General features: G+C 33.1%; 4 protein-coding genes and 1 pseudogene across 8 annotated transcripts; 4 read left to right on the top strand and 1 right to left on the bottom strand.

Annotated features, from left to right (window-relative positions):
• The first annotated feature begins 1,733 nt into the window (after positions 1–1,733).
• On the top strand, positions 1,734–9,087 carry LOC128186738 (homeotic protein Sex combs reduced-like). The gene is made up of 3 exons (XM_052856612.1): positions 1,734–2,079; positions 2,609–2,843; positions 8,710–9,087. Exons 1-3 carry the CDS (start codon positions 1,734–1,736, stop codon positions 8,828–8,830), a joined length of 702 nt encoding a protein of 233 aa, XP_052712572.1. The 3' UTR covers positions 8,831–9,087.
• LOC128186601 (uncharacterized) lies at positions 2,935–7,579 on the top strand. Of its 5 annotated transcripts, none has more exons than XM_052856445.1 (3): positions 2,935–4,436; positions 6,092–6,131; positions 7,282–7,579. In XM_052856445.1, exon 1 carries the CDS (start codon positions 3,232–3,234, stop codon positions 4,432–4,434), a length of 1,203 nt encoding a protein of 400 aa, XP_052712405.1. In that variant the 5' UTR covers positions 2,935–3,231; the 3' UTR covers positions 4,435–4,436; positions 6,092–6,131; positions 7,282–7,579. The 5 variants fall into 4 exon arrangements, 4 of the variants coding, with proteins under 4 accessions (XP_052712405.1, XP_052712417.1, XP_052712389.1 ...); XM_052856457.1 differs by having other exon boundaries at positions 7,285–7,579; XR_008243968.1 differs by having other exon boundaries at positions 2,935–6,131.
• A 4,035-nt stretch (positions 9,088–13,122) lies between the features above and the next one.
• LOC128186769 (alpha-crystallin A chain-like) lies at positions 13,123–13,999 on the top strand. Its single transcript, XM_052856660.1, has one exon. It carries the CDS (start codon positions 13,211–13,213, stop codon positions 13,814–13,816), a length of 606 nt encoding a protein of 201 aa, XP_052712620.1. The 5' UTR covers positions 13,123–13,210; the 3' UTR covers positions 13,817–13,999.
• A 1,145-nt stretch (positions 14,000–15,144) lies between these two features.
• LOC128186799 (vesicle transport protein GOT1B-like) lies at positions 15,145–22,248 on the bottom strand. Its single transcript, XM_052856702.1, has 7 exons — positions 22,089–22,248; positions 21,862–21,953; positions 21,099–21,277; positions 19,965–20,046; positions 16,396–16,428; positions 15,413–15,430; positions 15,145–15,226 (listed from the first exon to the last, which is right to left on the bottom strand). The coding sequence occupies exons 1-6, from the start codon at positions 22,111–22,113 to the stop codon at positions 15,419–15,421; spliced, it is 423 nt and encodes a 140-aa protein (XP_052712662.1). The 5' UTR covers positions 22,114–22,248; the 3' UTR covers positions 15,145–15,226; positions 15,413–15,418.
• A 1,154-nt stretch (positions 22,249–23,402) lies between these two features.
• Positions 23,403–24,115, top strand: LOC128186793 (uncharacterized; annotated as a pseudogene).
• The last annotated feature ends 974 nt before the right edge of the window (positions 24,116–25,089 follow it).

The raw sequence follows: 25,089 nt of genomic DNA on the forward strand, positions 1-25,089 counted from the left end.
ACGTGTACACTTACAGGTACATGTATACGTGATTATGTTAGGTGACAGTGTGATTTCGTTGGATGGAACTTCTGAGTAACGAGTTTCAACATACACACCTGTCTTATCAGGCATGTACATGCATATACAATGGATTGCCTCCCTTACACTCGGTTGTTCAGTCACTTTGCAACGAGTAAAAAGAAATTTTCCACTGTAAATAATGCTCGTCATTATCTACGACAAACACAATCCCAGGCAGTTTAGCAAACAATTAATTTCTAATGTCAGCAACTTGCCTATCTTCTAAGTTCTTCCTTTTTCATAATAGATATTTTTTAGCTATATTTATAGAATTCCAAATATTTATATTGTTAAAATTTTCAAAAAAATTCATATTCATACAGAGCTGTTATTCCCAAGGAAACTAATATAGTATTAAAATGCATATGGCTACGACTTTCTCGCCCTCCGCAGTTTAATTTGCGTTGAGCATAATTAATACTTAGTCTACATGTTCTTCCCCTAGTCTCCTCTCAAAAGATGTCTCAAAAGAGACGTTCCTCATGCACTACGCAAATAGAGTGAAATAACTCAAGACATACTACTTTAAGAGATGTCTGAGGCTGTCATGGAATTATATTAACTAAAAAAACATTTCACTATCCATAGAGAGGGCTACATATAAAGGTGCTCGAAATGCAATTCAAGACATTAAGAAAGTTCACAAACGACGAACAACGGTCGGGCACGTAACATCGGGGAGAGGAGGGGGCAATGGGGGGGGGGATCAACAGTAAAATTGAAACGAAAGGAATTCTACGCAGCCCCTCCCCCGGGTTAGGATTTTCATTAATTTGAACATATACCTCTTTTTCTTGTCAAGAATTTTTGGATGAGGGTGCCCCCCTCCCCCTTCACTTTATAAAAAACGATGATAAGTGCCCGCAACGCACGACGGTAGGTGGAATGAATGCAATATTCAGCCTTCACTACCTGAACAACTCGAGTGACTTACATGTAAAAGTGACTGGAAACTGTAATCGATATAAAATCAATAAGATCCGACATTCAACAATTTCTAATATATTTGACTTGTTTTTGTCAATACTTTATACGTGTAATTAACAGAATATATATTTTATGCATTTAAACTAGTGTATACAATTTAATTGCTTATATCTCGAAAAAGACGAAAAACTGTGTAGCCCAGCAAGATGCCGATATCACCTGCATTCGTTGTAATTTTTGCTGAAGACGTTTGATTGCCATTAAGATAACGTTAATTGTAATTGATTGATTAAGAAGGCAATTAAATATTCATGACTGTATTTCTCAAATAGAAGAAACATTCTATTTTCAACGTTAAAGTCCTTCAATGAAGTTCTTCGAAGAACAGAACATGTCTCGTGCACCGGAAATTCGAGCAATCGGAATCCCTCGGACGGAAATGAACTTCGTTTTCTTGCAGCGATCATAGAATTCCGTAGCAACTCTGACAATTACCATTTTTCGTGTAGAAAATCTCTTTATATTAATCAAATGATCATTAAATTGAAATCTCTCGTTAATTGGTTCGTTTGTTTAAGAAAAAGAGCAGATGTTTCTGTGAAACGTGATGGGCCGGGTTTCAGCAGCCGACAGATTTGTTTTCTCACAAATTAGCGACCGAAGAGGGTCACGACACAACAGTTCTGAAATGCTATAAAGGGGATAATTGAATCTGTTTCTCGCCCCAAAACTCTGTAATCAACATGGAAGACCAAAGCAAGACAGAGTACGGATTTCTAAATCTTAAACCTGGCAATATTTTTTCAAACATCTACTCTTCACACCTTCCGAATTTCAGAAGCGATTTTTCCGCCTTCCAAAATTGGAGAGATTGTTTTAAAAGAAACAGTGAGGAATTTCACAGGGCATTAGAGGATTTAAAAACAGGGGAATTGTGGGACGCGAGGACTCCTCATGGCAAATCTCAGAGCAATGATATTTTATCAGGAAATTTACCGAAGTGTGACAAAAGATCAATGCAAGGACTTCACTCTCCTTCTTCAGTTGGACAATGTCTACCTGCGTTTGCACCTGTATTTGCTGGATTAAGTAAGTTAAAAAAAGCGTTGCTTTAATTCAGCAACCGCTCTTTATATATTGTAAAATGTATGGTTTTATATGTCAAACTAATCAACATGCTCGTAAATCGAAATGATCAACGCTGTGACAATTATAAGCTAAGTGTCTCTGCAATTATTGGGATGAAAGGGTTATGACAATAATGTGACCATGGTTAAGTACATATACATGTAGGTTCGAAAACTATAATAATGTTAAAAAAAATTAATGATATCAAAATATTAATTGTAAATTTTTGATTTTGTTTAGAGAGAATTAAGTAAAAATTACTTACAATGTAGGCGGTAAAAATAGTTTGCTGAATGCGACACATTATCTCAATCAAGTCCGTAGTACAAAAACTACTGAATTATAACTATAGGTCGATGCTTGATTAATATTCAAGAAATTCTTTTTAAAAATTGCTATAATGAAATTCATTCAGTCCTTTCCAGGATTAACATATCAAAACCAAAAATCAAATACTAGCTAGACGCTAATCATGTGTGGTTGATTGTAGTGAACAGGCGGCGGAGGCGAGAAAATAGGCCTCGGCGACAGAGAACTACTTTCTCCAGCGACCAGACAGTGAAGCTAGAGATTGAGTACAGCCGCACTGAGTATATCACCCGCTCCAGGCGCTACGAACTGGCGGAGCTGCTCTGTCTGACGGAAAACCAAATCAAAATCTGGTTCCAGAACAGGCGAGCTAAAGAAAAGCGGATAGAAAAGGCTCACATGGATCACCATCTAAGGTACTGGTGATATGCTTTGATTTACAAAAATTAGAGAAAAAAGGCGCAATTAAATAGTTCATGGTTCTGTACGCAATGTATTTTCCCTCATTGAGCCTCCAGGCTTTACTCTGGTTTAAATGGAATATCGTGTGACACTAGTCCACGTGTACCTTGTTTAAAGAAATCAAAATAAAAGCTATTTATATCACTATTGAATACTGTTCACCCAGGGTATATAAGGCCTTACCTGGCCACACTTCGAGTCTTTCGTGTAAAAGGCCACGTGTACGTGGGTCATTCACGCAGTGTATGACAAAATTCTTTACTGCGCTGCAGTACCATTTCTTATACTGAGAGTTGGAGAAAATTCGGGTGTTCGTGAAAACTCCCTTTCATACCTGGTAAAATGCCAAATTTATCTGACTCCAGCTCTGAAAATGAAAATGTCGATAAGGACATTGTTCAGTTATTTGCGTCGGATTCGGAGGTTGATACGAACATACAAAATGAAAATGCCGAACGACCAAACACAAGAAGCGTGGCTTCTACTTCAACAACCGGGAAGGGTAAAGGAATAAGTTCCAACAAAAGGGGAAAGGCCCCAGCAAAAAAGGTAAACAATAAAAGAAAAAACGAAGAAAAAACAACAAAAAATAAAAAACAACAAGACTTTAATCCTTCCCAATTATTTTCGTTATTGAATGAATTTCTTAAGAGAACAGAACACGTCGATAATAACAACAATCCATGCACTTCCGGGACTACCGGCGAGAACCCAGAAGGGGTGATAGAATGTTTTCCGGATTCGGATTTTGATCATGTTCAAAATAACGAAACAGATATGTTCTCTATTGATAATGACCCAGAGGTGGTCTTTGATGATGATAATTCTGAAATTTCAATGCCAAAGATATTTGAGGATGAAACAAAATTTTCAGAGTCGATTTCGGAAAATATGGCTAAGTTTATTAAAATGGGTTGTACCCAAAAGGCTGATGTTTCAAAATATTTAGATGAAGTCAAAATTCCAGAAAACTGTAAAAATCTTGTGCCACCATTAATAAATTCTGAAATTTGGAATAATCTTTTTCCTAATGTCCAACAAAGAGACAAAACATTGCAAGATGCGCAAAGAATTCTCGGTCTATCTATAGTTCCCATGATTTCACTTGCTGAAATGTTCAAGACAAATAAATTTGAAATGAAAAAAGCCAAAAAATGTGTTTCGGATGCAATTACTCTGGCATGCAATGCGATGTACGAGTTGAATGTAAGACGCCGCTTTATTCTCAGGCCATTTGTACATAAGAGATTTCAACAATTGTGTGCTGCAACAACTCCAATTGAGGAGAAAACTCTTTTCCCCTCTGACATTACAAAACGCATGAAAGAAATTTCTGATGCGTCAAAAATAAACAAGCAATTAACACCTGGTTTTCCTCGCAATATTCAATCAAAAAACTTCAGAGGGAAAATGAACTTCCGAGGAAGGACAAGTCAGTACAATCCATACTCTCGAGGAGGCGGCAGGTCAAGCCGGTCAAGAGGCTCGGGTTACAACCGAGGACAAGGCAGAGCAGGGTACAACAGATACCAGCAGAATTATTAGATGTGAGTAACTTAAATTTTGTTGCTGGGGGTTTAGCAAACAATATAAGAGAATGGGAGAAGATAACTTCAGATTCATGGATCCTTGATACAATTTTAGGTTACAAAATTGAGTTTGATGAAATTCCTTTTCAAAACAAAATTCCTGTTCCTATTAAATTTAATGTAAAACAAACGGATATAATAGATCAAGAGGTTATAGACCTCCTGAATAAAAATGCAATCAGTGTAAGCAAGTTTGAAGCAAATCAATTTATTTCTAATATTTTTATAGTGGAAAAGAAAAATGGCAAATTTAGACCGGTGATAAATTTGATGAAATTGAATGAATTTATTACTTATCACCATTTTAAGATGGAAACTTTAGATGTGGTTTTATCTTCTATAAAAAGAAACTCATTTTTTGTCAGTATTGATTTGAAGGATGCTTATTTGTCAGTACCCATTTATAAAAATGACAGAAAGTATTTGAAATTTTTTTGGAAAGGAGTCCTTTATCAATGCAATGCACTAATGTTTGGTTTGGCATCAGCTCCGAGAGTTTTTACTAAATTAATGAAACCCATTTTTGCTTTTATACGACAGCAAGGAATATCTTCATTTTATTATATTGATGACTCATTAATTCAGGCTAATCATTTTGCTAAATGTGAACGGGATGCAAAATTTTTAGTTAATTTGTTAGAAAGCTTGGGATTTGTTGTTAACAGAGAAAAATCGGTTTTAATACCATCTCAAGAAATACATTATTTGGGTCATATTATAGACTCTGTCAAATTCAAGGTATATCTACCAGATGAAAAAGTTGAAAAAATTATTTCTTATTGTAACTTGATTTCAACCAAAAAAGTATGTTTTATTAGGGAGGTTGCAAGATTAATAGGATTATTTACTTCCTCCCTTCATGCCATAAATCTAGGAGCTCTATTTTTTAGATACTTAGACAGAGATAAAGTTCAAGCTTTGGCTAAAGAGAATAACGATTATGATGCACAAATGTTGTTGAGTGATATGTCTATTAACGAAATAGTTTGGTGGAAAGAAAATATAACACTTAGGAATGGGAAATGGATACGGGACCCAAAAGTAGATATTTATTTGGAAACAGATGCTTCAAAAGCTGGATGGGGTGCAAATTTAAATGGTAAAATCACTGGTGGCAGATGGTCAAAAACAGAATCAGTTTTGCATATAAATATTTTAGAAATTATGGCTATCAAATTTGCATTACAGAGTTTATGTCAGAATATGAAAAATATACATATTTGTATTAGATCAGACAATAGCGCTGCTGTCTCATACATTAATAATCAAGGTGGATCAGTATTATCATTATTTGAAGAGGCTAAAAATATTTGGCTTTGGTGTGATAATAAGAATATACTAATTTCTGCTGTTCATATTGCGGGAAAAAACAATGTTACTGCTGATTATATGTCTAGATCCTTCAGTGATTCAACAGAATGGAAATTGAATGAAAAGGTCTTTGATGAATTATGTAGAATATTTTTTTATCCAGACATGGATCTCTTTGCATCTAGACTAAATAGACAATTAGAAAATTATATTTCCTGGTTTCCTGATCCTTTTGCTTTTACTTCAGATGCATTTTCTATCAGTTGGTCAGATTTTAAACCTTATATTTTTCCTCCTTTCAGTTTGATTGGGAGAGTTTTACAGAAGTTGGAGGACGATCAGGTGAGCAAGGCAATTATAGTTGTACCAAAATGGGCAACACAACCCTGGTATCCAATGCTACTAAACATGTTAATAGGAATTCCAGTGCGTCTGCCAGTAATTTCAAATCTACTTCGGTTAGCTCACAACAATCAGTTACATCCTCTAAACAGAAGGAAAATGTTTCTATTCGCCTGTATGGTATCAGGAGAAATCTCAAAAGCAGAGGTCTTTCAGAGAAATCTATTGAGCTCATTTCAAATTCATGGAGACAAAGTACCAATAAAAAGTACAACTTTATTTGGGCAAAGTGGAATTTTTGGTGTAATCAAAGGGATATCAATCCCATGCAACCAGCTTGTAATCAGTTAATTAATTATTTATCAGAATTGGCCGAAAATAATTATTCATACAACACTATTAATGCATACAAAGCTGCAATAACTCAGACACTTTCAGTCACAGGAAATTTTTATTTTAATCAAAATCCTTTGCTGATACGATTTATGAAAGGAGTATTTTTGAAAAATAGACCTAAACCAAAGTATACCTCAACTTGGGATGTTGGTAAGGTTTTGACATATTTAAAATCTCTTTACCCATTGGAGAATTTAGATTTGAAAAGTTTGACTATGAAATTGGCATCACTGATAGCTTTGACTACAGCACAAAGGGTTCAGACATTAATATCATTGAATATCAAAAATATGTCTGACCATGGTGAATACGTGGTGTTCACCATTTCTGATTTACAGAAAACTTCTAGACCAGGTCATGATATGAAAAAAGTAAAAATAAATTCTTTCTCTGACAAAAGTTGTTGTGTGTTACACACATTGCGATATTATTTAGAAAAAACAAAGGATTTAAGAAAAACGAGCAAATTATTAGTTTCATTTAAAACTTATGATGAAATTTCAACTTGTACAGTTGCTCGATGGCTGAAAGAAATATTGAAAAAAGCTGGTATTGATGAGAAAGTTTTTTCGGCTCATTCTTACAGAAGTGCTTCTACCTCAGCAGCTTTTGCTAGAGGTGTGCAACTTAAAGACATTTTAGAAACTGCAAATTGGGCAAATGCAAAAACATTTTATACATTTTATAGAAGAGAATTGAGCAACACTTATTCTGATACTATTTTAAGCTCATCTAAGAATTGATTTTCTTATAGAAGTGGTTTGACTTTCATCGATGGACGGATTTACGAGTACCCGGATACAGTCTCAGGATTATTCTTAAAAATGATTGCACAGGAGGAACATGGTCACAGTGACATATTTTTGCGTGTTAGTGAACGATGAACTGTATAGACTGTGGTGTGTTCCTTATGACATGGATATATCGGACTTTGGAGTAATTATTGCGTATAATTCAACTTGATTAATAAATGTATTTTTCTTTTCAAAATGTTGTTATTTTATTTTCTCTTATTATGTTGATGTTTTAAATTTGCTGTCTTTATTGCTTTAAAGATTCCATTTAAACCAGAGTAAAGCCTGGAGGCTCAATGAGGGAAAATGGAACCCTTATCCAAGCATCCTTAAGGATGTGATGGATGAGGGTCATTTTCCGAATTAGCCGTAAGGCTACGAGGGTTTAAATACCCTCCCATATATTTCTTTTGATGCATTGGTGCAGAAACAATTATACTAAAAATCCCACCACTAGACAACAAATTTAAGAACATGAACCTGATAATATAATTATTAAGTTTGCTTTAAAACGACTCGAAGTGTGGCCAGGTAAGGCCTTATATACCCTGGGTGAACAGTATTCAATAGTGATATAAATAGCTTTTATTTTGATTTCTTTAAACAAGGTACACGTGGACTAGTGTCACACGATATTCCATTTAAACCCTCGTAGCCTTACGGCTAATTCGGAAAATGACCCTCATCCATCACATCCTTAAGGATGCTTGGATAAGGGTTCCATTCCACTGGAGTTAGACTTTAGTACAAACCCTCAAATATGGAGATACTTATACTATCAAACAAATCATGACATAATATCTGTAAAATATCAATATGCAGTAAGCCAGTTTTTCAATTCATTCACGAGCATTGGTCAAATTTAATTCCTCGTATTGTAGATGATGTTGCCATGAACTAGAAAAATACCTCCAATAGAGTACTGTAAATTAAATTAGTTCCAATAAACCGAAGTGGGTTAAATTGTTCACACAATATTTAAAAATCATACAAATCAAATGTGTGGCATTATTCATTTAGTTTAGTTCAAATAATCAAAAGAATAAAAAGTTTCTATTCGTAACCGTCAATAATTTTCAAAGTTAGTTTTTTATTTTTTTTATATGATTATATAATTCAGAGGAATTTGCCAAAATCCTTCATGCACAGCTATTGAGATTCCTGGTTATTATTGATTTCATGCATTAGATTGATTTTATTAAGATTTTGACTTACGTTATAATTAACAAATAGTAAAAATGTTTTTTTTTCACTCAAAATCTATATGCTCAACTGTCTGTAAATATGAAAGATCACAATCATTACTTATTTTGTAATAAAGTCGAATGAAAGTAATGAATATTTTTAATTAGCTATTTTATACCATTTGTTCTGCATGTTGATTACAGAACTTTAAGCATCACTGGACACGCTGGGAGTTTCCCCATACCCAAGTGTCCGAACGGAGATCTCGGTGAAGCTAGTTCTTGGCCGGAGAGTCCACCTATCCCAAAACCAAAACACACGTAGCACGTCACAGATCTGCGTGTTTTCCAAAACGGCCATATTTATTGTTTGCCTACATGTATATATATTCAAATGCTTTGTTTAACCTTCTTGTTAAATTGTAACACATTGAATTTCACGCAAGAGTGGACGATTCGCGCCTGTTATGTAAAATGTGTAATTCCTAAATGAAGGTCATAATTTTTTGTGCACGAGTAAAATAATGACCCCTACCAACAAACCCTTCACTTTCAACCATCTCTGGACTGAACCGCTAAAGAAGATGGGTGAATAAGGCGTGTAAACTGCCTACATATGAGGATAGATAAGATACTATAGAATTAAAATATGAACAAATCTCATAATTTCTTTATTGAAAACAATGTATATTTACCATAACATTGATTTATAAACTTTAAATATGTTAAATATTTGGAATAGGTTGATTTAAACTGGCGTATGCATGTCAAAACCTCCAAAGGCTTAAAGGAAATCATACCGATTTCAATCAACGAAAACGTGGAGAGATGATCCACCATATATGGTGGCAATGATCTGCCACCACTTGTCAGATAATTATGCTGACTTGTCAAATGATTATGTCGACTTGTCAGATATTTATTTCAACTTGTCAAATCTTTATGTTGAGTTGTCAGAAAATTATCATATTGACTAGAAACTCAATATTTTGTTGTCAACGCGTGTTAGTGCCACTAACTGCATTAACTTGTCATCATAATATCTGACAAGTCGACATAATCATCTGACAAGTCGACATAATTATCTGACAAGTCGACATAATGGTCTTACAAGTTAACATAATTATTTGAAAGAAAAAATAAAATGAAGAAAATTATCATTCATATTATAAGTCGACTTGTCAGATAATGATGTTGACTTAACAGATAATTATGTCGACTTGTCGAATAATGATGTCGACTTGTCAGATGATTATGTAAACTTGTCAGATCCTTATGTCGACTTGTCCAAAAATATAATGTCAACTTGATGGCACAAATTTGGCGTGGAAACGCTTTAGTGTTGAATTTTTTCAACCTGTGAATAAGTGACAAGTCGACATCAAGATCTGACAAGTCGACATTATGATCTGACAAGTGGTGGCAGATCTATGCCACCATAAATACTTTATATGTACATACATATATACTTTAAAAATGTCATTTTGTATCCCAACGATTGAATGTTTTAGAGAAATGCTACAAGTCCGTAAATTTATGGTTGAAGTTGGATTTAGCATTTAACAATGAAGTTTGTTTTGATTGAAATGGCTCAGTGGTTAGAGCACCAGATATTGTGTAACATTATAGAGCTAGGGTTTTTAGATTGTGGGTTCTATACCACCAAAACTTCAGAATTTATTTTTTTCTTGTCGTTGGTTAAAATTTAAAAAAAACGAATATAGCTGGAAATTGTGCTTTTGTAAACTTGTAATATAACATCATCTAGTATATTTAGTTGAAAAAAAAATTCTTTTGAAATTGTTTTTCACGACAAAACCAAATGGGCATTTGCGCTATCTTGTTCCCTCATCTTCTTTTATACTATTGAACTGTCATCCAACTGTTTGTTCATTTTCTTTTTTCATTTTCATACATGTAGATGTGAATACATGTACTGTTATTTTTTTTCATATATATTTTTGCAATTTTAAACAATAAATCTGGAATGGGGTATACATGTATACAATTTAACTACATACATGTCTGTATATTTGTGCAGCAAGAGGGTCCATCAATACTAATTTTACGATTATTCAGGAGTGTTATTTACATATGATATTTATTTATACTGGACAGGTGTAAATACCACAGTGTCCTAGATATTTTACGTTACTAATATATCAAAGATAATTTGGAAATTGGCACATACATGTAAACATACGTGTAAAATTTTTGAAAAATTACATGTAAAATACATGTTCATAAGATTGAAGGAGACGGACGTATAATGAAATATATGTATGTAAATGATAATATTATTATGTACATGTATATCTATTTATCGTATTTTTCTATTTATTTCCACCATGTACTTGATTAACTGTACCTCATAGTATCTAATAATGTTATATGGCTTCAAGAGGATTAATTTTGCAAATTAAAATTATTTCTCTAAACGCACTTTTTATATTATTAAAAGCATTTAAACTAAGTACATGTACATGTATATACTTACAAAACAATTCTTACCATAATGCATCTTGAAATATATGGTTTTTCAAATCAGCAGAAAACTACTTCATTATGATAGGTAGCATGATGCATTAGAAGATTATAATAAAATAAGCGAAAAAATATGCAAATTTGGATTGAAAAAAAATAATGTTTAAACATTCATTTGGTAAATATGAATAAAAGCCTCCACTCGTGACCCGCGGTTGACAAGCCCGATTCCTTAACCACTTTGCTATGGTGATATTCAAACAAATCGATTGATACAATCAATTTGAAAAAAAAAAATTAAACAGTAGTGTCGTAAAAAAGTATAAGCCTTGATATAGTGAGGTACCTTAAGTGATCGGCCCTTCATTCGTTCAAATTTATAAGAAACAACACTGATTTACGTCACCATATAGTTATCTGTAACTGTAGGGTACTTTGTTGCAACTTCAACGTTCTGACGCTTTGCAAACATTTGCAAGTACATAGCACGCAGAAGGAAGAGGGAAGCAAAACCTACTCAAATGTATACTGACACCCCCACCCCCACCCCCACCCCCACCCAAAAAAAAATGAATAAAAAACAAAACAAAAACCATCTATCAAATAAACACTGTCTCTACCCAACCTCAAAAATTTAATTCGCGGTGGAAAATGAAGGGGTTGGGAAGGGGAATAGAGGGAGAAAATATTCCAATCTGAAGTCCAACAAATACATGTACATGCACATTACTAAATACCACGCAAACTACAAACAACAGTGCCCAACTTAAGCAGCAAGAATATTTTTGCTTCTCTTTGCAAAAGTTTTTTGTATGGTCATTGGAAAATCATCGTGTCTGCCCCATCTAGACCGCCCAACTCAAACTTTAGTCAATATCGTAGGTATCAATTTCTCTGGGTTTTAAGAATTTGTAAATTCATGGACTATGATCCGTACAATAGGGTTTCAGATATCGTATTTCAATGAACATTTAATTTCGTGGATCGACTTTTTGACACAAAATTGCAAATACCCCCTACCTTCAGTCGCTAGGTGTTAAGACACTAATATGCGTTTAAGACGACCAAATATATATGCACACTTGTGAAGAGTACGCCACCTAAAGTAAACAGGCACATAGCCTCGGTTGGCGGGGGGGGGGTCCCCTTTTTTCGGCATCAAACATTTTTCTTAAATTGAAATATAAAAAAACAAAATATCATGGAATAGGTCCCCTTCCACTTTATTAAGAGTATGTAAAAACTTGAAGTGAAAATCAGAAAATTAAAATTGAAGCTAAAGTTCTGAAGGTATACCCCCACCACGGATGAAGATTTTGTTGACTTGCTGACATGCGAATTTGTTTTTGCTTTTATTGTTTGTCAAGATATTTTTTGATTTTTTGGATGAGTCTGCCCCCTCCCCTCTTTCAAAAACGATGCTATATGCCTTTTAAATGTTTTTTCAAGTCCGTGGATTTCGGACTACATGTATGTACATGTGTAAATGGTAAAAGTTTTGATTTTTAAAAACTGCATGTTGATTTTGCGCCATGCAGATCAAGATAATTAGGAACATAGTTTTTTGTTGTTGTAAAATCTTCAAGCTTAAATGATTAATATTTATTGTAGTTTATTGTTCTAAATAACGTATCGACAAAGATTGACGACACACATGTAATAATAACCGATTATTTGAATCCCAAATTTTTTTTCACCTTATAAGTGAATGGAAGCATTTAATAGCTTAGAATAATCTAAAATAGCAACTTATGAGGGAAAATTGAGTTCTTCATGTGTTTAAAAGAGAACAATAAAGTTCAGTTAAAGTGTAGGGGGGGGGGAGTACACGTAGGCCAATCACCCCCCCCCCCCCCTCCCTCCCTAAAAACTTAATTTTACTATAACCCGTTTTGTCGGTACAAAAATGAAAAAAATAATTAATTACATTAAGGATATCGATTCACTGCTCAAAAATGCTCATTCTACGAGCCTCCAAATTGCGTAATGAATTCTTGAACTGATGTATCACTACGCTCTAATCCTTCGATTCTGGAATTTGCGCAGCATTGCTGAGCGTTTAACGTTTGGTGTATTTATAGACGGAGGGTAATTATCGCCCTGTGCCAAATTTAACCCGCGTGTGTATAAAACCTGTTGCTACCACGAGTAGAGATTTAGATACAGACGCAAAGAGGAAGCTGAATTTTGTGGCGAAGAGGAAAAATAACAAAAAGAAATCATGTCTCGTTTAGTGCCCGTGAATTACTTTGATTGGGGATTCTTTGACAGACAAAAATCATTGTTTCCTAAATTTCAAAGCACCTTTAATGAAAGTTTCGAAGACTTTGATCGTGAGTTAGAAAAAATAAGAAAAGAGATGTTTCAGCTCACTCCCATGGACTTCGGTGCCGATTTTGGAAGTGACCCTTTCGGCAAAGACCCATTTGGTAAAGATCCCTTTGACAAGGACTTTTTCGGAAAGGATCCTTTTGCAGGATTCGGCTCGAGCATGTTAAAAGTTGAAAAACCTTTTATTGAAGACTTTTCTGGAAATAAGAAATTGAATTTGAAATTCGATTGCACTCAGTTTAAACCGGAAGAGATCACAGTGAAGACCGTGGACCGGAACTTGACTGTTCACGCCAAACACGTGGAGGAATCTCCCGGGAAAAAGGTACACCGCGAGTTTACCAAGTCCTACCTTCTTCCCGATAACATTGACCCCATGAAGGTCACTTCCTCTTTATCTGGAGACGGTGTCCTATGCATTGAAGCCCCGGCCCCTCAAAGCGTAGAGACCCGCAAAGAAAGAATCATTCCCATCGAGAAACTGGCAATTAAATAACTTTTGTAAAATCGTGTGAGTACTCTGTATGCGTGTGTTTGTCTTTTTATTTTTAATACATGCGAGAGTGAAGGATTCATTAGTTATGTCTTGTCTGGGATTCCTAATGACACATGTTTTGGACTCGCAAAAATGTATTGTTTATAATTGTTAAGAATGCAAATAAATGATGTTTTAAATTTTTCTGAGTTTTGTCTTTACATGACTAATGTATCTTTGGGACTTGAACTAAAATCTAATTTTTTTTAAACTTATCGGCACAACAAAAAGGGAAGGCAATTATGGTAGAACGGTACGAGTTTAGAATACTTTACGTTGCTGTGCCCGTGACGTCACTGAGGCTGTGGGATACAAGATAGATAGTACACATGCTTCTGGTCTTAATAATGGATCTAATCTGACAGCATGCAAAATACGAAAACAACATTTATCGCCTGATCCATCTACACACACATTCATATGTAAATACTATTCCGGCGGAAGCTAGCTTGCTTGGGCATCGTGGAATTCCTTTGGCTTCACTCAAAAAAAAATAGAAATAAATCGCCGTCATATCGATAAATCTGTCACATTCTGATCGGAAGATGATGGGTTAAATAAATTATCGTGGCCATTGACCACTGAAAGTGGTGTAAAGAAGCTGAATATAATTTCTATCCTTTTAATATCTGGGTTTTTTATCTGCATTGCACGTGTAACAGTCCAGGATGAATTGAATTTAATTCATCATTTATTTTAACGATCTCAATTTGGTCTGTATTAGTTGCCTCTGCATTGTAAGATGGTTTGAAATTAACACCCATGGAGTTTTGTATGTGCTTAAATACCAATAGAAACAGAATTTACATACATGTACTTTAAATATTTTAATATGAAAATTTATAATAATTCAATGTAACGTTTAAAAGTTATCATTGACAAACAGATTTTCGTTTCGAGGACGTCAAACAGAGGTCTTGCTTTTGATTCGTATTGAGGACGTCAACTCACAAGTTATCGTCTCCGCGACATCGATCGATATTTCGATCTTATGCTGGTGCAAAACTATACTTTTTGGAATGCATTTAAATTAAGAACCCTTGATGAAAATATTTCGTAAACATACTCATATTTAACTAACCTTTTGAATGACGCAATAAACATATCGCATGAGGTTTTGACAAGGTCGACCCTATCTCAGGCGCATGACGGTTAAATTCTAAATTAAAAAGAAGCTAATAGCAAATAATAAAAATTATAATAAAAATATATACATAAAAATGATCTTGTATTTCTTCATCAATCTAAAATTTTGACTTCCAGCTATAAATCACAAAAAAATAAAATAATAAAAACTTTTATATTTTATTTTTGGATACATCTTTGAATTTATACAAATATTTACATTTCTCTGTTGTCTGTAAATGAATTCTGCAAAATAAACATGGTGAAACTGAAGTAAAGTACTGTGATCAGGATTTGTATTACAGAATTTCAAAACAATGTGAAGCTTCCAAAGCATGCAATTGTTTCTCCCTTATCTTATAATACACATTCATCTTGTAAAACTGACCATCACCAATTGCAAACTACTAAGTGGAGAGAAAATATATATACCTTTGTTCATGCCATGTCCTGCAAACAGAGAGTATGACACTTGCAGGTTTTTTTTTCAGTTAATGTCACCATACAAATATATTTATCCAAACTTTACTTAACTGAGTACTGGTAAAATTCTCTCTCTCTCTCTCTCTCTCTCTCTCTCTCTCTCACTCTCTCTCTCTCTCTCTCTCTCTCTCTCATGTATATTTGTCCGCCACAAGGAGCATGCATAAATGGTGCACTGACCCATTACTTTCACTCCTAACAGAGCAACCTTTCAGCTTTAATCAAAAGTCTTTGTTTATGATCTAATGTCTCTGTCACACCGCACCTGAATCTCATCACATTCAGACGAAAAACAGAAAACACAGCAGTTATGCTCACTTCATGTACATTATCTGTCTAGCATCAAAGTTGATGTACATACTTAGCATGATAAGTGTCACAGACATGCAGTAAGCACCAGTTTTTGGGTTGTTTTCCCCAAGTCAGTACCTGTATGCAACGTAGTTTGAAGATGTACTTTGATGACAGAGCAAATGTGTTTAGACAGACAACTCTTTGCAATACAGCAAAAGCAATCTTTTGACAGATGGTCTAATATCATGCCAAATAAAACATGTTTATCTTGTACCTTTCTACACAGAAGCAGTAAACAGAAAATGTATCAGTGACATTTAAAAAAAAACTATTCTTGTCTTCATGAAATCAGTACAGGTTGAAAATAAAACTATAAAAAAAACTGCACATGTTTCATTAATTCTTACAAAACTAAAAAATATAATTTAATTTTGTTGGCACCACATTCTGGACAGTCAAGATTATGAAAATTTAGGAGGAAAAACATGATAGTATATATCAAAATATAAAATAAATGCTAAATGACAAATAAATAAACGAATCTCAGACACGCTTTCTTCTAAACACATTCACAGGATTTCTCTTTCTTTTCACTCATCAGTGAAGTTTAAAAACGTGAAATTTCAATGTGACTATACCATGGAGTTGGATCCAGCTATCCTGTCTGCAACCTGAAAATAGACACAAAAACAAAATCATTATTAGGTAAGTGACAAGAAATCTATTTGTACATGCATCTGTAATATTTCTTATTTCTGGGATACAGTGTAACCTGGCTTCCCAGACATTAGATAATCTGACAAACTTTTGAAATTAGTCTTGACTGATGTTCAATGTATGTATTGTTTCTGTACATGCATTTACTTAGTGTAATAAGCTATAAAACTTGAAACACGGATTCAATGGTTTTATGTAGCTTAAAACACTGCCCTCAATGGTTATTAGGCTGTCAAAACTGAATTCTATGTTTAACGTCACCAGCTCACATAGTAGGTTTTAGAGAAATTGTCATTTTAAAAAACAATCACCAATTTTCAATTTTATACTTTCCGTTTTGATTTTACTTTTTGCAACTAAGTATTTTGAAGGTGGCCTTAAACATAAAATTAACTTTGACTGGCCTCATATAACTTATAACACAGCTTCAATGGTTTTTAATTGCTTCATGAGACATTGACATTCTACCACAAGCATGTAGGTTAAAAGAGCAGAAAAATAAAGTATAATCTAGAGTACTGACGTAAATAAAGTGATCTGACAATTTACAAGATAGGTCAGTACTTGAACTCAAAATTCTTAATTTTAAAAGTAAATAATGATGTTCCTTCCTCACAGTAAAAGCATATTTAAGTAAAGTTCTGTTTCAGCATTATCGAACAGGTAGTTTTAATGATATCAAAATGACCAACTGATAATTAATCTGTATTTCACAAAATAATTTGTGAATTGCAACCAAACTTACTAGAATGGTTATTTATTTTTCTGACAGCATCCCAATCTGTCAACTTCAAAACAGTCAAATATAATTAATATTGCACAGATTGAAAAATGTTTGGTACAGTTGGTTTTGAATAAAAATTTTAAGGTTATGAGTACTGACAAGATTTTAGGATTCTTTGGCAAGATGTTCTTTATTTATTTGAAATCATGATGTATTCAAAGCTATGTGTAAATGTGTACAGTACAAAGTTTAGAAAACTACACGTGTAAATCTGCGCAGATCAGTGGACTTTAATTCTCAAAGATAAAAGACACAACTAATCTATAGTAATGAGATAATGTATAGGAGATAAAATGTTCCTGTAGCATTTGTGAAACAACTATTAAGGTGGAATCTTAGATCAAATAGATGTCAAGATATAACTTTTATGTTCCCACAGGCATAAAAAAATCAAGAACACATAACTGATTGAAAATGTAGCCAAGATGAAAAGAAATCTTGTTAATCCTATATTATCAGCATAAAAAATGCTGATACAAATGTTTTTTTCTGCTCAGCTTTCTCCGTTAATGTGATTGTTCACACATAACCTCAGCTACCATAATTACAATGCTTATGAAGTGTACAGAACCTCTAGTGGAGAGCATCTGTTTTGCTGAAAGTCAATTTCTTTTTTTCACAAGAACTCATTTTGCTCCCCCCCCCCAAATTGCTGTATGCACATTATGGCATGCGCTCATATTATGTTCTTTCCAGTGCTAGTCTTCAAAATGCTTTGGTTGCCAAGATCTAAACAACCTCTACATTATGTGCCTAACAAACATGAGGGAAGACTAAATATATGTAAAAGCAAAACAAAAATTTAATTATGATTTTTTATCATCAAAAGGGATTGGATTTCAATTTCATGACCAAAACATATGGAGACATGTTGGCAGAACTAAGGAAAATATGACCATTAAATTACAGAAAATTTAGATGAACAAAGACGTTATTGTGCAAAGATAGAAAGCCTGTTCTCAACATACACCAGATTTTAAGTAAATTATGCATGAAAAAGAAACAGGGTAAATTAGAAGGATATTTTGTATTCCATGATACATTGTATTACTATATAATGAATTAAAAAAATTTGTCAAACTTATTAATCATAAAGATGCTAGTATTCTCAATAGCATGCCAATTCAGTATCTTTTAATTCTAAGAAGTTTTTCGATACAGTGTACTCATTTTACATGTACATTTAAAATTTTATGATTCACCTAGTATGTTTTAGGTGCGACCATTGGGGCGAGTGCAACATGTTATCAGATAATGAACAAGAAATCATATTGACGCAATTAAGCGTCAAATGGGCCGCAAAAATATAATTGTTTTATGAATCATTGGTTGTTTACATAAAAAGACACCACAAAGAAGAAAATGTGAGTTCGGGTTGTACTAATTTTTATGGTAAATTTTAATATACTTTCAGCAACTTGTTTTGAAGTTTAACATTTTACTATTATTATTAAGAATCGAGTTCGTTACTGTAAAGCATTTCTAACGGTAATTGTATGATCATTGCCATAGTATGAAGTAATGGTGAACACACTGATTTGTACATTACTTTAATACAAAGTTCAACTCATCATTTTTCTCTTGGAAATTATGTATTTCAAACCATTTTGGTTTTTTTTTGTTGCATTGTTTTGAATGAAAACTTAATGCATTAATTTATATGATTTCAAGGGACCACATGATAAAATAGAAATGGATTAGTTTTCCAGTCAACTCAAATTTTCATTTCTGTCATATTTTTGCGCAAATAATTGATATGGATGTCATTTCATGATATTTTATACCACATTTTACATGGAAATATAATAAATACACACACACAAAGTCATTTTACTTGACACGGCACATAGAAATTCAAATATATCAGTTATATAAAATTTAATGACATTCAGGTCCCTAGTATTTCAAGTCTTTATATGTCCCGCATACTGATCCCGATACATTGTTTTGAAAAGAATGAAGAACACTGAAATTTTCCGAATAGATTATAGTCTTGATAAAACACGCCAAACACAACAATCTAATATGTATGACCTATTTTTCATTTACAAGTAAAACAGAAAATATGTGATATTTTTAAAAGGCATTAAACATATTTCTACATGCAAATTTACTTTTAATTTATAAAAATAAGCATAATATTAATTCTATTAAAAAAGAACTATCCCGCAGAAACGCAGTAACAATATTTAAATGTATATCAAATAACGGACCGCCTTCCGGCGGCCCGTAATTATGATAAATAAATAAAAATAAAAGTAGCAACGTAACATAAATGAATTTGAATACAAAATAAAATAAACATACCTATTTTTTCCAGTAAATTTTCATTATTCATAATTTATCAGATTTTTCATTTATTCATAAATAGAATTTGTCTCATATACAATGTTGTTGAATAATAAAGAATTTAACATAATATTCATTGCAGTTTATTCCCCCCCCCCCCCCCCCCCCCCCCGTTGACTCAATGTGCATCTACTCCGAATTTTCTATTCACATGCGCCATGCCGGTAGAGCTCGCTTTGCTCGCTATAAATCTGACAACTTCAATAATATGGCTAAAAATACCAAATTCTACTATGACAAGGTACACAAAACCAGAAATTATACCATCACCAGCATGCAACAGCAAGGAAGACAACTGTTAATTATTGATTTACCTATAACTTGGTTTCTTTATAAAAATGTTTTTGATGTACTTACCGATCTGATGTATGGGAGATCTAATATAGTCCCTATTATTGGCACTCTTCGTAAAAAGTTAACAGCTACTGGGAAAAAACCACTGTAAATTATCAAAATTTCAATTATTCCAATATCTATTTTGTCAATTCATGCAATGCAGGCATAATATATACTTACATGTATTATAGTTCTATAGGTAGCATGATATATAATTTTGTAATGGTACTATAAATTTTCATGATTGTATTTATAATATATATAAATATGATAATATTTAATGCAATATTTTTACTTCTTATTATATTCTTTTAATTTTTAACAAAGTCAGATCCTCTACAATGTGTTATAACTCTCTTAAAACATGCAGACATTATTTGTTCACATAGATTTGGCTTTTATGTTCGGAAATGTGTAATAATCTCATATTCACATATTTTATTATAACTTGAAGATGTTATAATTACTTTACTTAGAAGTTCAAGAGCATTTAATTCGTAGAGTTTTTTCCTGGAAAAGTCTCATCTAGCAAATACATGTATCATGGAAGTATAGGACTACTTTTAGGTATATTTTTTGATGAAAGAACAACATATTCAAAATAAAAACATCATATTAAATTTTCAAATTATACAATATTTGTCCATAAAATATACAATGGTAGACATTATTGAAAAAGCCTCAGCAGAGGTAGAAACTCCCTAAATATACAACTCGCAACTTATTGCATGTATACCAATAAAATGAACAATTTCACCTGGCTATTTGCCATTTAAAAATTATTTTATTCTTTACATTGAGGATGTTGAGTGCCACAATATTATCATCACTGCTACTGTTGCCATTGGCACCGCATTCCCTTTGTTGTTCTAACTCACATTTTGTAAATTATGTATAGTGAATTTTGAACCCTGCTCATTGGGCTTAAACTCTTGACTTGCAGACCAGCTGCTGATGCAACATTCATACTTTATTGCTACACTATAAGACATCAAGATTGTGAAGGATAAAATTATGATGAATTTTATTGTTCATTCTGAAAGAAAGTATGTCCTAACTGGGCATTGAGGTGTCGCATACTTCCTGGATAGGTATTAAATACTGTTAGTGTTTTGCTTTATTGTGCAGTACATATCTTTATGAATTCAGTCTTACCTAAACAAGAGAAAGAATCCATACATTTCCACACACATGCCTATGACTGGCCATCCCAACAACACAATAAGAATTCCACCCACAAAGAAACTGGTCGCCTTTAATTTATGCTTTTGGAAAAAGAATCTGAATGTTCTTTCCAGTCCTATAACAAACGCTAGCCCACATATGAAGAGTATCTGAAAAAATAAAGTAAAATTGTTCAAGATATATAAATATGCCTTGTGACACAAAAACTGATACTAAAACATGCTTAACTGGGATGGAGTAACACTGATACAGGTCATCATTATCATCCTAATCATCATTTAAAAAATTATATTAAAAAATTTTCCCCAAAAGTATTCTGTTATTTTGAACATATCTAGAAGTTGCCTATCCCGTTAGTATATATGTCCCTGTTTTGAATCATAAAATCAATATAGAAATTTATAATTAATATAAATGGTCCTGTATCCCTCCAAAATCTACATCAGAACTTAAGGATAGGACTCCAATTCTGTTTTTAAAAAAATGCTTAAGTTTAGACAGTGCAACTTTGATTTGGGAGTTATAGTAGAGTGATGTTGCGTTGTCAATATGTTAATAGTTACAATCAAGTTGACATCCTTCCATACATTTTTATAGTGCTAAGTACTTCTTGAATAAATGACATGTAATTTTTAATTACTTTATATACCTCACAAAATAACTGTATTGTAAGCAGAAATCATTAATTTTTTCAATACATGAACAGTAAACAACTGACAGTAAGTCATCTTACATTTCCTATTGCCAATAATCCTTTGTCGAAAAGAAATAAAACACCTAAAAACAGGAAAGCGATTCCAAATCCTGCCAGACCAACTCCAATTTCTAAATAAAGAAAAAACATAAATTTGTTAAAAATATGTTGTACTGTTCAAGTTGTTGCGATTTTGTATGAAGGAAATTCGAACTAAAGGATTACTAATATTTCAATGAATATTTCTGAAAAATCAATCATAATACTTTGAAAATCAGTTATTTGCATCATCTTGTGGCCTGTATCGATTGATCATGCAAACAATATGCTTTTTTCCGCAAGGGAAAGATTATAAGCCGACCCGAAACCCAGCGGCTGGTTTTCGCCACGACTCGAAAAGAGATTCTTTCCTTCAAACACAAAAGAGTTCGAATTGATCCGAGTGGCTAGATGTAATGTATAGCTAATCTTCAACCACTTTGTTGTTGTTATTGTTTAATTGTTATCCAGGTGGTAGCTAAACGATTGAACCAAAAGATTTTAAATGTGTTCTACAGAGACCGAGTTTTCATCTGCTAAATGAGGGACCGTTTGATGATATTTTTATATCACGTGCATACTAACGGGCACCTGACGTTATACATGTATGTTTTTCTCATAATTAAAAAAATGTATACCATCTACCTTACAATACACATTATTAGGTAGATGATTTATAATTTTTTTAATTATAAGAAAAATATATAACGCCAAGCGCCTCTTCCGGATATCACCTATTTGATACTGATGTGATATCACATACATTTTATTTTATAGTACGTATGTACCAATTATCATACAGGTATTGGCTTAAAAGTATGCTTTAAGTTCAAACTAACACAGTTAAATTTCCTAGACCTTACAAAATTACAAATATATTAAACGCCCATGGATGATGACGCACTACAAGTATGTTTACATCTATTAATTTTCGATGCACCCTTTCAAAAATTTTCTCAATTATCCCCAACTTTTATCAAACGGAATTTTAAGATATTAATAAAATTGTCTAATTTTTTTAAGATTACGCTATAAATGTATAATTGAACTGTTCACGTTTCTTATTAAAAAATACACATTTAGAAAAACAACCTCATATATATATATATTATTTGAATTCATGATATTAACCTAATTAAATTGCAATAACTAAATCTTCTTATAAATCTTGCGTTTATGAGATTTTATTTTTTTGAAGGGGGGGGGGGGGGGGTCATGGTGGTGGTGGCTATCAAACTACATATTACTATGATGATTGCATCATCGGAGTAATATTTAAATTAACAAAGTACAAAACACGGATCAAATGTTTTTTATCAAACATATTTTTCTAAGTTTAAAAAATACGAAAGACTGGTACAATTTTTGGGTTAGTCAAAAAGATGCATTAGAAATGGTTTATAACAGGCCGGGAAGTATTCTAAAATATATATATAGTACATGGATGATTTAACCAGTCAACCCGCCTTATGCCCACCTTCGAAAAGCGGAAAAGTGTAAGACCACGTTATTGCAACGTCATAATTGCATGTAAACTTATTATGACGTCACAATATTGTCTAATCATCAATAGCCTTAGCGATATAAATACTGTCAAGTTGTGTATATCGATATGGGGTTGTTGCAGAGTTGTTTTGCGAAGAACAACAAGGTGGGAGTGATGAAGGAGGAGGCGGAGGTGTACGAGAAGGTGCGCCGTGCCATGGTCACTGAGGACGTGACGGAGAAGAAGGGTGGGCTGGCCTTCGGTCTGACGTTTGTCTCAGAGGAGGAGCCAAAGATGCCACCGCGCAGATTGACTGAGCTCAAGAAAGAGGACTTCGAAAAATGGAGGGGTAGCTTACTGCAATCAAATTATTAAAGACCTCCATAGTATATACCTGTCCAGTAAATTATTAATTTAATAATTAGTATATACACTGAACAAGCTACAGGATACATAAACACGTTTTTATGGGTTACTTATTCATAAATTCAAGTTGTATGCATCTAAGAATCTATTATTAATACATTGTATATGAGTTTTAAATATGTACACTGTATTTAAATTTATAAACATTTTTTTCTTCACAACAGACGACCAGGAAAAGGTCCAGTCCCAGAAACAGAAGCTGGCTCAGCAGAGAAGGGAGGAGGCCCTCATCCAGAAGAAGATCGAAGTCGCCCACAGAGAGATGGAGAGGCTGGAGAAATATGTCAATCTTAGCGTCCAATAACTGTCTTATTACAGTTTACTTGTAATAAACAACCTTGATCCCATCTTGGTTTTTATCTCCTTTTTTTGGTTGAACATATTTAATTATGCTGTAGTTCGATGAAAATGGAATGGATATAAGATCTAAAGAGTGGGAAAGTTGTTACAAAATCCATCGAACGGTTCACACAAGCGCATAAGCGATTTAAAAAATCGTAAGAAAGACAGAAAAACGTTTTAAAATTCATTTAGCGATTCAGTGAAAAGATACCAGCGCATGGTTAAACGCATTCTTTCTTAAAAACCCTACTCCAATTATTGTCTATCCAATTTAAGGTTAAAAACTCATTTACAACTTGCCTTGCAAAAATTATGGTTTATAACGTTTGCTGAATTGAAGCGAAAACAAATTACATGTATAACATTGCCGTTCTGTACAAAATTAAGATTGCCATATTTTTCTTCGTGAAAAATTTCCTAGAAAAGGTAATGATTTGTTTGATTATTGCAATTTTTTTTTATAAGGATTGAACAACTTGCAAAATTATCATAAGTATAGCACATTTTGTGCATAAAAAAATTGATTAAAAATAAAGCTCAAAATGCATTATATGTTATTCAAATAAAACGCTTGGCGATTCATGCGGGTTATGAAGGTGGCGACATTGCAGAAAAAAAATACATAACCCGCGTTAGTGGTTATTTAAGAAATTAATTAATTGATTGTAAAAAAGTAAGTTAAATTCACTAAATGTACATTAGTACGTTAGCGAAAAGAAACAGCCAAATCGTCTCCTATGAGAAATTGAGTCTGACATTATTGTGATATATAATTTCGTGTAGTCCGTAATTTTTCTTAGGTCTCTATAGTCTCCGTAAGAATAAGAGGGAATCATGCTCAGTATATGCGTAGATGTAAATAAATGTTTTATAATGAGAAACCCTTGGTATATATAGGTCATGTAAACTTACTTGGTTATTAATTCATTTTATTAGAAATTAGCCTCTTTCTACCGTTCTTGAGAACATCCCTA

The sequence above is a fragment of the Crassostrea angulata genome, chromosome 1, assembly GCF_025612915.1.
Source record: "Crassostrea angulata isolate pt1a10 chromosome 1, ASM2561291v2, whole genome shotgun sequence".
In the NCBI taxonomy this organism is placed as follows: Eukaryota; Metazoa; Mollusca; class Bivalvia; order Ostreida; family Ostreidae; genus Magallana; species Magallana angulata.

Bases quoted from the DNA above. Each gene is read 5' to 3' on its own strand.
- LOC128186601 (XM_052856429.1), top strand. From the start codon at position 4,749: ATGAAATTGAATGAATTTATTACTTATCACCATTTTAAGATGGAAACT. The intron at 6,132-7,281 runs GTGAGCAAGGCA...ATTTTCTTATAG, and splicing joins AGAAGTTGGAGGACGATCAG to AAGTGGTTTGACTTTCATCG.
- LOC128186738 (XM_052856612.1), top strand. From the start codon at position 1,734: ATGGAAGACCAAAGCAAGACAGAGTACGGATTTCTAAATCTTAAACCT. The intron at 2,080-2,608 runs GTAAGTTAAAAA...GGTTGATTGTAG, and splicing joins ACCTGTATTTGCTGGATTAA to TGAACAGGCGGCGGAGGCGA. The intron at 2,844-8,709 runs GTACTGGTGATA...TGTTGATTACAG, and splicing joins CACATGGATCACCATCTAAG to AACTTTAAGCATCACTGGAC.
- LOC128186799 (XM_052856702.1), bottom strand. From the start codon at position 22,113: ATGATGCAAATAACTGATTTTCAAA. The intron at 20,047-21,098 runs GTAAGACTGAAT...GATAATTTACAG, and splicing joins GGATTCTTTCTCTTGTTTAG to TGGTTTTTTCCCAGTAGCTG. The intron at 16,429-19,964 runs GTAAGTACATCA...GTCTATTTTCAG, and splicing joins ATCTCCCATACATCAGATCG to GTTGCAGACAGGATAGCTGG.
- LOC128186769 (XM_052856660.1), top strand. From the start codon at position 13,211: ATGTCTCGTTTAGTGCCCGTGAATTACTTTGATTGGGGATTCTTTGAC.